General features: G+C 49.5%; 1 protein-coding gene across 1 annotated transcript in view; it reads right to left on the reverse strand.

Moving 5' to 3' along the window:
* CFAP100 (cilia and flagella associated protein 100) overlaps positions 1-11,387 on the reverse strand; it is a 49,271-nt gene that overhangs the window by 20,260 nt on the left and 17,624 nt on the right. The window contains 8 exon segments of the mRNA XM_023520905.1: positions 342-532; positions 534-577; positions 913-1,085; positions 1,513-1,593; positions 1,835-1,998; positions 2,080-2,147; positions 3,538-3,730; positions 6,030-6,130. Coding sequence (XP_023376673.1) covers positions 342-532; positions 534-577; positions 913-1,085; positions 1,513-1,593; positions 1,835-1,998; positions 2,080-2,147; positions 3,538-3,730; positions 6,030-6,130 — 1,015 coding nt within the window.

The following is an 11,387-nucleotide window of genomic DNA, read 5'->3' on the forward strand; positions in this document are numbered from 1 at the left end:
CCTGGTTACAAAAGGCTGGTGGAGTGCATGTGCCATCTTGTTCCATGTGCCCACCTGGCCTCCCTCATCTGTTTACATTTGACTGGTCCTTTAGCACCTGAGTGGGCCACCCCAGGCTTAAGTTTACTGATTATGCAGAAATAAACCTTTGTTGAGAAAACCTCTTGATTTTGCAGCTTAAGTCAGACTGTACACCTTCCAGGTTGGGAAGAGCCCCTCCTTAAACTTTCTCTTTCAGGGAGTCTGGCCATCTTGGGTGCCCTTGAACTGGAGTCACTGAGGAAGCACACCCCACCAGGCCCCAGCCACTTTTGCAGCCCCTCACCCCCAAGCCCACTCACCCTTTGGGGTCCAGCCCGCCACTCACGCTAGGCTGGCGGTCCTTCTGGAAGCCAACGGTAGTAGCCAGGATCTGCCCCGCCTGTATCATCTGCAGCACTTTCCCGGGCTTCCTTGGGCCCTGGCCCTCTGGAGGAAGCAGAGGAATGATTTCCATGTGCCCCAGCCTGGGATAGGGCCTCTCCAGCCTGGGGCAGCCACGTACCTCTGAAACCCATCTTGCCCTTGATCCCTGGTCCTACAGGAAGGGAGGGAGGGGCCCCAGATGGTCTTGGTTGGAACCACACATGTGGCAACACATTCTTGGGGGCACAGGGTTCCCTGAGACCCCTCAGTAGTAGAAGAAGAGAGGTGTACAAGAGGAAAAGCCCTTGGGTTTGAGTTGAGAGCCAGTCCTACTTCCCCAAGTGGGGACTTGGGCTGAGCCATGAGTGGCTAAGAGGCAGCTACTGCCAACTAAGGCTCTGCAGGGTATGGAAGGGACGAACCCTGTGGCCTGGATGCCTCTAAGGCCCCTGATAGGGGTCACAGGGTCTAGGTGGACCCAGGAACCTATCTTCTTTTTTCTGCTACCTTTATTCCCTTGTGTGGAGAACAGAGTATTCTCTTTGGGGGACTTGACGACCTTTTTGAGAGCCAAGTGCTTCTTCTCTTGTTCTTCCAACCACTCCTTGGGTGATAGCTTGTACAGGAAATCCTTGAAGATCTTGTAATGCTGCAGAGTATCTTCAAATTTGGAGATTTCGCTAAATCCAGGGAGGGGACAGGTGAGGTCAGGCTCTGCCCCCTGGGAGGCCCCTCCAGAGGGAAGCCCTTGTACCCTGGCTAAGGAGGACAGGAATAGGAGAAATGTCATGCCAGGGAAAGAATGCCTGCCCTGCAGGGACCAATGTGAGTTACAGCCCTCAGGGACTCTGTCCACCCCTCTCAGAGTGGAGCCTGGGGGCCTCAGAGCCATGTGAGACCTGTCTCCTGGTGGTGTGGCCTTGGGAAAGTCACTGAATCTCTCCTGGCCTCAATCACCTCATCTATAAGATGGGCAGCAGAATACAGGGCTTCAAAACCCTGAGATATTTAGGGTTCAGTGGTAAAGTGATGAGGTCTGGCTAGGGGAGAAGTGATGGAGGAAAATGTGGACAGGCCAGCCCAAGCCCAGCATGCCTCTGACTTCACCTTTTGATGTTCATGATCTGGGTGGTCAGATCCCGAATCTCAGTGATCTTCTCCATCTTTGATTTGGTCTCCTTCTCTGCCCTGGAGGTGAGTAGAGGCAGGGAGCCAATCTCAGGCTATTAAAGAAGGGCATCCATACTGCCCTCAGGCTGGGCTGCAGGTGGGGGTGCTGCTAGGGGCCTGGGTCACGGTCAGGGTTCAAGGCGGGGTCAGGGGGCAGGGGCAGTGGCCTGGTCCAGGCTGAGTTGGTGGGTGTGCCCAGGCCCCGGGTATCCTGGGGGGATGGCACACGGCCAACCGGGCCTTCCAGCCACAGGCTCACGCTCTCAAGGCCTGCACGGAGCTGCGGTCATTCTCCCTGAGGAACTCATCAAACAGGGCCGAGTCCTTCTCTAGGGTCTTCTCGGCCCGCTCCAGCTCTGCCTCCTCCTTAGTTGCCAGCATCTCCAGTCGCTGGATCTCGCTCCGCTTCATATCCAGGGCATACTGAGGGCCACCAGAGCAGGAGTCATGCTTCTCACTGGGACAGCCCACCCTAGTCCCCTGCACAGGAGCAGCTGGGCCTACCTGGATGAGGAACATTTGCCGCTTCCGGTTGATGTACTTGTTTATGTTATCAGATTCCCCTTTCTTTTCTAAAATGAGAGGAGGCAGACATCTGAGGGATGGGGCAGATAGTGGGAAAGAGATTCAGGCCAATGGCTGAGGATGGGCACATGGCCAGTAAGTGGGGAGCCAGTTAGCTGTTCCTGGTGCAGCACTGTGCTACAAGACCCAGATTATTACAAGAACTGTGGGAGAGTGAGCCCTGTCTCCAGTGGAAGGAGAGAAGGCTTGGCTGATATATTCCATTTCCATGCCTGGCGAATGGTCCAGGTGGGAAGAGCCTCTCTCTCTTGCTAGAGCACTCTTCTTACCTGGAATGAGACTGGCCACCTCTGCCATGGAAGTTATAGCCAGCTGGACTTAATAACAAAACACCTATTGGCCAGGACCTTAATAGGGGTGGTGAGAGAAAAATGGGGCAGCATGATCTCTACTTGGGGTACCCTTGGCCCCCAAGGGCCTAATTTGGGCAGCAGCTAAGTCTATACTGTCAGGTTTTAAGCCAGGTGGGAGGAAATGAAAGTGGGCATCTGGACAACCTTTCAGAGTGCGAGCACAGAGGCAGCGCAGTGGGGCCAAGGGCCATAGGGGCCTCTTTCCTTGGCCTTTCTGAAGAGGAAGACCCAGACACTCCCCAACTTGGAAGAGCCCAGGGAGTGTGGAAAGGACTATAGAAACATGTGGCTTTCTGTTTTGTCTCTCAAATCCTCTCCTTTCCAGAAGAACCTGGTGTGGTGCAGGAGTCCTGTTTTAGGTCTAGATGTCTGGCAGTCCGCCCACTGGCCCCTGCCTCCCTGTTCTACCTTGGGAGAAGGCCTTGCCCTCAAGGAGACCCAGCTCCTCATTGGAAACCAAACCTGGGACACTGATGAGTCTTGTGCTCAAACTGGGTTGGTAGTATGTTAGTGCGTTTTCAGTACTTAAGATTTTCTACTGGATCACAAAAATAACAGCTCTCTCACATGCAGTTCTTTCTCATTATGTATGGTGTCAGAAGAAATTGAATCTCACAACCATGAGGTTGTTACTGTCATCAGCCAGGAGAGGAAACTGCCTGCAAAGGAATTAACAAACTTGCCGAGGATAGTGCAGCCATTACATGCTGATGCTGAGATCTGAATCCAAGAAATCTAGTTCCACATTGATGCTTTTTACCTCCAAGTCGAATACGTATATTTGATACTGCCTACATTCACTGTGCATGGTCAACAGTCAGAATGCATGCAATATTGGGATTCAAAGGCTTTTAGGCTTGCACCCTATCTGGAATTGACCTTTGTGTTGTGATGGTGAAGGCAGGGGTCAGACAGAGAAGGCCCTGTTTCCCCATTACTCTGCAGCCTAGCCTCTCCAAGAACTTTTAAAGCACAGCCCTCCATGAGGGCTGCAGACCTGACATGGGGGATGGAGGAGCCATACCTTTTGTCATGGAGAGCTTCCAGGCCGTGTTGTCGTGGAAGGCGCGCAGTTGCTCGGCCTCAGCACGCGCCTCCTGATCCTCTGTCTCTTCCTCCAGCTGCAGCTCACGTCGCAGGCTGGTGTGCTTGGCTGACACTTTGGATGAGTATGTCATTTTCTCATGCACCCGCAGCGTCTTCTTCTGCTCCCGCTCCTGGGGGGAAGTGGGGGTCGTATCAGGCGGGGTTCCACCCGGCCAGCCTGCATTCCCCCCAACACGCCCCTCCTCCATCCTGCCTGGGCTGCGCCCTCCCCTCGCGTTGCAGGGGTCCCAGGGTCGCATGGGCTTGTGCTGGTGCGCACTTGGCCGGGACAGGGTGGGGGATGCGCACATGCCCCGAGCGAGTGGGGAAGGCTGTGGAGCTGTGTGCATGTGGGACTGCCCAGGTTTGAAAGGAAGTGGGCAGGAAGAACCTCTGGAGAGCAGGTGTGCAGGTGGGGCAGCCAGATGAAGTACAGGCTGCCCACAGGTCAGATGTGCATTCTAGGTAGTACAGTGACACACTAAAAGATGATTCCTCATTTATCTGAAATTCACACTTAAACTGAGTGTCTTGTATTGCAACTTGCTAAATCTGACACCTAGAGGTTCAGGGAAACTTGATCTTGAGTTTCCAAAAGAAACTTGAAAACTCGAGTTTGATCTGCAAGGCCCTTCGTCACTGTTGGGGGCTGCGCTGTCACTGGGGTCTAGGCCTCCCCACCTACCTTCTGTCTTGCACTGGCCTCTGGCCCCAGCCCTTCACTTAGGAGGATCTCAGGATGCAGGGGGCAGGGTTGGAGCCTCTTCCCCAAAGCCTAGTGCAGGTCTCTGGCTGCAGGGGTGCCCAGCTCTTCCTGCTGTTCAGGCCCTGTAGGCGGGGGGCGGGGGGCACCAACTGGGTAGCTAAGCCCCGTAGATCAAACAGACCCTCACATGGACTCTGCATTTGGCCTTTCCTGGGTTAGATCTGTTTCCTGCTGAGCCTGTCAGGTGCAACAACTTCTAAACAACACTGCTTAGGGAAAAACTAGCTTCGGAGGGATCCAGCAGGAGGCCGCTAGTTTGCACATCCCTATATAATAATGTCACCAGAAAATGTCATCTACTAGAATCCCAGTGGCAGAAGGTCTGCATTTAGAACACATTGGGCGGCTGCTTGGGGTCAATGTGAGGTTGGGGGGCTCTGCTGGGTTGGGGGAAGAGTGTGAAATTGGGCACTGTGTTGGGGGAGAAGAGTGTGGAGTTGTGGGGTTCTGCTGGGGTGGAGGCAGGTGTGTGAGGTTGGGTGCTGTATTGCCTAGGGGTAGGAATGTGATGTTGGGGGTGCTTTTGGAGGAAGGCAGAGAAAGCCCAAAAACAGAGCCATGGTAGGAGAAGAAAATCCAATCCTGTACTAATGAGGAAAGAAGAAGATCTCCAAGTCAGGGTCAGAGAAAGCTTGTGTTTTCAGTGTCTTACATTCGGGTAAGTGTGAGCTCTTCAGTGTGGCTTTTTGTGAGCGCCTCCTTCCAGGGCATGAATGGGTGCACAGCATGGCAGGAGGCGGGGAAATATGGATGGATGGTGGCTCACACAGAGTTACTAGGCAGGAGGTACAGGGTGGGGCTGGAGTATGTGCATTTCCACCAGTGTCACTGGTTACTGAATGAAGTTATAGTGGGAGCCACTGCTCTGCAGAATCTCAGATGCTGAGCCCTGAGTTGAGGTGGACAGAGTTAGCTCAGGAGGGAGCCTGGGACACTGGCCATGAAAGTATGACCAGAAACACACTGGCTAATTCCCAGGGAAGACGTGTACTGGGTGAGCCCTGCCTGAGCCTGGCTGCAGTGAGGCTTGCTTGATCTGGCCGTGCTGTGGTGGTGGGAGAGGAGGATGTCTAGACACTTAGGCTCTTGGGATGGAGAGGCAAAAGAGACTATGCTGGAGTACAGAGAAGGTGCAGGCTGAGGGTCAGAGCTGGCCCTGGGACTCCCAGGCACTGCTGAGGGGCATGTATATGTGTATGTGCTCATGTGTACATGTCTGTGTTCATATCTGACCTCTAAAAATTCCAGTGAGGGGACTGTGCAAGGCCAGAGCAGTTGGGAGGGGGATCCCTGCGGAAGATGAGAGGATCCCTGAGGTCTGAGAGGGGCCTTGAAGGACAGAGAGATTCTCGGGAGGGAATGGAATTTCATGCAAGGGACAGCAGAAGCTAAGGTGTGGTGGCTGAGGCTGTGGCCACAGCAGCTCCAAGGAGCTCACCCTGACAAAGGCTCAAGCACAGTGGCGATGAAACTGGGTAAGAAAGTGGAACAGGTCAGAGACTTGAGAGCCAGGTAGAGTTTTGAGTTGGTTTTGTATGAAATGGTGAGTCATTTACTGTTCTAGAGTGAGAGAGTGACTTGAGGAAAATGTTCTACAGAAACCTGACTGCTGCTTATGTGAGGGAGGAAAGAGCTGGGGGCAGGCCTTGGTCCTGGATACTCACTGAGCGAGACTTATTCCGCTCCTGATCTCTGAGCAAGAAGAAATCCACATCCTCAGACATGTGGAAAGGATTAGCTGAACAGTCAGGAACAATCACAGACACTGGGGAGAGAAATACCTCATTAGAGAGATGAGCCAGCACTTCCGAGCCATGGTCTGTGCCTTTAGGGGCCCAGAGGCCTCCTAGCCCAGCACAGAGAGCTTCCCCGAAAGCATGAGTGAGTGGCAAATGTTCTCTTGGATCCAGCTGTGTCTGAAATCCACCTCTGGACCTTCCAGCTCCATAAACTCACCTGTCTGGTTTAACCTAGTTGGAGTTGGGCTTCTGTCCCTGGCATCTGAAAGGGACCTTGTGAATAGCCCCTCCTGTGTCTCAGACATCTGCTATGTCCCAGGCCCTATGGCCTCTTTCATTTAAAGTCTCAGGAACCCCTACTTTGTAGCGGAGGGAAGCAAGAGCTTGCTGTTTTTAAGTGATGGTACCAGCTGATGAGGACCTGCTGACTCCAGAGCCGAGGCACTCAAGGCGAACATGTGTTGCCTTTGCAGGAATCTCCACGAGCCTCCCAGCAAGGCTGGGCTTGGGAATGGGTGAGGGTGATGTACCTGAGGCCTGGAGAGGTAGGGCAAGCATTTGGGGGCTACTAAGGACCCTAATTCTGCTGCTCCCACCCCCAGGGACTAAAAAGAGGTTCTTGTAGCTCATCTGAGAGGGTGTCAGGGAGGGCAGAAGCTAGAGACACCAAACTTAAGTCTTAAAAATATGGTTTTTAAGACACCAAACTTAAGTCTTAAAAATATGGCTGCTTTCTCCCCCTACCCTTGATTTAAAAGAAACATGTTTCAGTGGAAAAAAACAAAACAGAACAAAAAATTCTTAAAAAAAAAAGAATGTAATAGCTCCCCCCCACCCCCACCCCCACCCCCGCAAATGGCATAGATGATAGAGGCTCTGTTCATTCCTCTGGCGACCAAATCAAAGTTGTGATGGAAACAAGGAGCAGAAGCAAGGAAAAACTTGCCTGGGATCTAGGTGAACAAGCCATACAACTACGGAGAAATCCAAGAAAGCTCCCTGCAACGGCAGAAGGGAGGACGGGGCGAGGACGCAGGGCTGCCAGGTCCCAAGCAGCTGAGTGAGACGGAGGCTGCGGCAGTGGCAGAGCCTCTTAAAGGCGCCGCATCCACTAGCGGATTTTCGTGGTGACAGACCTGCTTGCTTGCTCTAAGCACCAGTGCCCAACTGGCTGTGCACAGGGAGCATTGTTGGAGTGAGGGCCGCGGTGAGACTCGCTAGGTACAGAAGTGCCGGCAGTATCCATTATTCCCTGTTGAGCCCTACCCACTACCAGTGCGGCCGACACAGTGCCGCCATTGCTGTGACATCATCAAACTGGATAACAGAGGTCGCTCCTCCCAGAGGATTCCCTGAAACCCCGCCTCCCCCAACTCGTGGCCCCACCCAAGCCACATCCAAGTGTATCCTCAGCGAGTCAGGTGCTTCTTGCTGAGACTCACATTGGTAGAGGCAGCTGGCCTCGGTTTCTGGTGTGATCTTTTGAGGCAACTATAAGCACGGCATCTGTGGATTGCTTGCTGAATTTTAACAGGCGGCCCCAGAGGGGTAGAGGCTTGAGCTAAATTTGGCCTGCAGTTGAACTCCTCTCAGGACTGTGCCACTGGACACCTACTTCACAAACCCACACTAATAAGACAGGGATACTTAGGAGCTTTGCTTTGTGCATAGAAACAGATGTGGAAAGGCAACCAAAATGGGAGGACAAAGCAGCAGAAACCATATGAGAGAACAGAACAGAGATCCAGATATAATGAAGTCAAGTAATCTAACAGATGCAGAGTTCAAAACACTACTTATAAAGATGCTCAGTGAACTTTTGGGAAGTGTAGAGAACTCTAACAAAGTGATAAAAATGGAAATGGAAATTATAAAAGGGAAACAGTCTGAAATGGAGAACACATTATCTTAGACGAGAAGTATATTAAATGGAATAAACAAAGGAATAAACAAAGTGAATAAAGAAGAGGATCAAATGCCTTATCTAGAGGATAGGAAAGCCAATCAGGATACTCAATCATAATGGCAAGAAACAAGATGCCAAGACTATAAAAATAATTTAAGGAGGACATGGAACACTATTAAGGCTCCAAATATTCATCTGTTGGTGTAACAGAAGAAAATCAAGATGTTGAACAGCTGTTTGAAGAAATAATGATGGAAAACTTCCCTAACCTGGTGAAGGAAATGGACATAAAACCCCAGGAGGCTCGGAGAATTCCAAAAATCAGGGATCCAAAAAGGCCCTCACCAAGACACATCATAATTAAAATGCCAAAGGTTAAATACAAAGAAAGAATATTAAAAGCAGCAAGAGAAAAAAGAAATAATTACTTATAAGGGAACACCCATAAGACTGGCAGCTGATTTCTCAGAAGAAACTATGCAGGACAGAAGGGCTTAGCAAAAAATATTCAACAGGATGAAGACTCAGGATATATAACCAAGAATAATTTATCCAGCAAAGCTATTATTTAGAGTTGAAGGACGGATAAAGAGCTTCCCAGACAACAATAAGCTAAAGGAATTTATCACCACTAAGCCAGTATTACAGGAAATGTTAGAGGGACTTCTTTAAGAAGAAAAAACATGTATCAAAAACAGGAATAAAGAATGGTAACAACTACATTCCTATCAATAAGTACTTAAATGGAAAAGAATTAAGTGCTCCAACCAAAAGATAGAGTGGCTGAAAGGATAAGAAAACAAGACCCCTACATATGAAAAGGAAGGGGATGGAAAAAGCTATCGCTTTGATGGACCTAGAAAGTTTTTAAGTCAAACAGAAAAAGATAAACACTATATAATTTCACTTAAATGCAGTATTTAAGGAATAAAAAGAACAAACTAATCAAAAACAGACTCACCAATATAGTGGACAATTTGGTGATGGACAGAGGGGAGGCGGGTTTGGGGGGGGGGGAGAATGGGGGGAATGGTTAAAGAAGTACAAATTAGTAGCCGATGAATGGCCACGGGGATGGGGAGCACAGCATAGGGAATGCAATTAGCATTAATACATTGGCTAGGTGGAGGGTCAGGGGAGGGAGGGAGCAATTGGGGAGATCATTTTACTAACTATATAGATGTCTAACCAATGTACTGTATACTTGAAACTAATTAAAATTTTAAAAATTTTAAAAAAGAATATGATTAAAAAAACACTTTGAATCAGCTGCTGATAACTATTTTGGGGGTATTTTCTTCTAGTATTTTCAACACACATTGTTAATAATTTCACATCTTCCTTTTAAAAATATAAAAACCATTCTATCATCAGCAGAAATAACCAATTCTTTGTGGACCTTGTAAGCAAATATTAAGGGCTGCAGTGATGCACTATGCCATCAGGATGCACTTGCCACGACATGAGTAGCAGCCATAGTGCTGCCCTGGACATCTCGAGGACATCACTGACCACTGCTGACCGGTTCTTGAGAACTGATTTTCTGAAGGGAGACTAGAGGCCAGGGGCAGTGAGCAGTTTTCAGGCTTCAGAAACTTATGCTGACCTGCCTTCCCGGAGGCCTGTCTCATTTTACACCCTCACCAACAGAAAAAGGGTGCTGTTAAAGGGATTCAAAGTCATGATAGTCTCAAAATACCTTCACATAAGATACTTATTACCAGGAGAAAAGGAGCTTTACAATGGAGAAAGCTGGCAGACTCCACCTTGCTCAAGAGATCAAAGAGAGACCCTAGCACATTACTCAGACATTCCTATCTAGGATGCTTCGTCTGCAGTCTGTACTGAGGAGGGATTGGAAAAGCTCAAAGTCATGGACATTCTATAACATCTTTGCACTATTCTTTCAATTTTTCAGTAAGATTTAAATCCTGTCAAAGTCGAGAGTTTAAAAAATTGAGTTATGTTCAGAATGAGGAGAATAAAGATTATCTGCTCCTTGGCCCAGCTGATGGGAGAAAGAGGGGCATCCAGTCTCTCCTTAGCTTGGCTTCTGAGGAGGGAGCAGGGCCTGCACTGTGCGAGGAGGTGGCCCATGACAGGGAGGAGATGGCACATGGATGGTGCCGGTCCAAGGTCCATCGGGGATGTCTGGACAGGAGGGACAGAGGTGGTTCAGAGGCTCATGCACTATGGGAGGGACAGGAGACTATCACCAGGACTTGTGCAGTTTTAATTTGGAGAATGGTTTCTTGTCTCATGCCTAATCGTGATTTTCTTTTACACACTGACTTTGATACTGACAGAATCCAGGAGAGACTGTAAAAGGGCCTGTCAGCCTCAGGAGGCCAGGGAGATAGATGAGAGATGGTGAACTGGGCACATGGATTTTGCCCCCCATTGGGTTCCCTCAATCCCCAGAAATGACATGACATACATTTAGAAATGGCATTAAAGAGAAGGGGGCAGCAAAAGCTGATAGGGAGCTTTGGGGGAGGGAAGGCAGACAGGGTGCGGTTAAGAGGGGAAATGCAGTCCAACACAACTCCAGGAGGAGGCCCCGGAGGGCGGGGTAGCTCTGGGTGGCAGAAAGGGGCAGGGGGCCCCGGACAGAATTGCCACAGCCAGTTACCTCCTCAGTCCTCGCCTCTCTCTTGTTCCCAGTTCCTGGCCAGCAACCCAGGGAGATACGTTTGCCCTAAATTCAGAATAGTGAGGACTGAGCTTGGGTCAGAGTGGTGGGGCAACTAAGTCTATATGTCCCCAAACTGACTGGTAGTGTGCATGGGCCACACATCCTAGTCTCCATCAGAAAGATTAATTATAATAGCTAGCAAGCACCGAGTATTACCCTGGGCCAGAATGAGGAACTTACATTACTTAACCTGTAAGATGGGAATCATTGTTACCCCTAATGAGGAAACTGAGGCAAAGAGAGGTAAGACGCTCACCCAAGGCTCCATAGCTGTAAGTCACTATGTGGAGACTGGCTCTAGAAAAATTAGCATTTGCAGTAAAGTGAGTAGGGTATGTTTAGCATCAATGTGAAGAAAACCGATGTGTTAATGTGAAGATGAGCCCATTTTTATGGCAATCATTTGAAGCAAATCATCCCAGAAATGCAAAGTTAGTTTAACATGTATAAACCAATCAATGTAACATACACTATAACAAAATGAGAGAGAAAATTATATGATCATTTCAACAGATGCAGTAAAAGTATTTCATAAAATTTAAAACTTATTTTGAATAAAAGTCTTAGCAATCTAGGAATAGAGGGGACTTCCCCAGTCTGATAAAGGGAAGTAGGGTGGGCTGAGAAATGGCCCTCATAAATGTCCACACCCTAATCCCCAAACCTGTGACTTTGTTCCCTT

Source organism: Pteropus vampyrus, unplaced genomic scaffold, assembly GCF_000151845.1.
Source record: "Pteropus vampyrus isolate Shadow unplaced genomic scaffold, Pvam_2.0 Scaffold285, whole genome shotgun sequence".
NCBI lineage: Eukaryota > Metazoa > Chordata > Mammalia > Chiroptera > Pteropodidae > Pteropus > Pteropus vampyrus.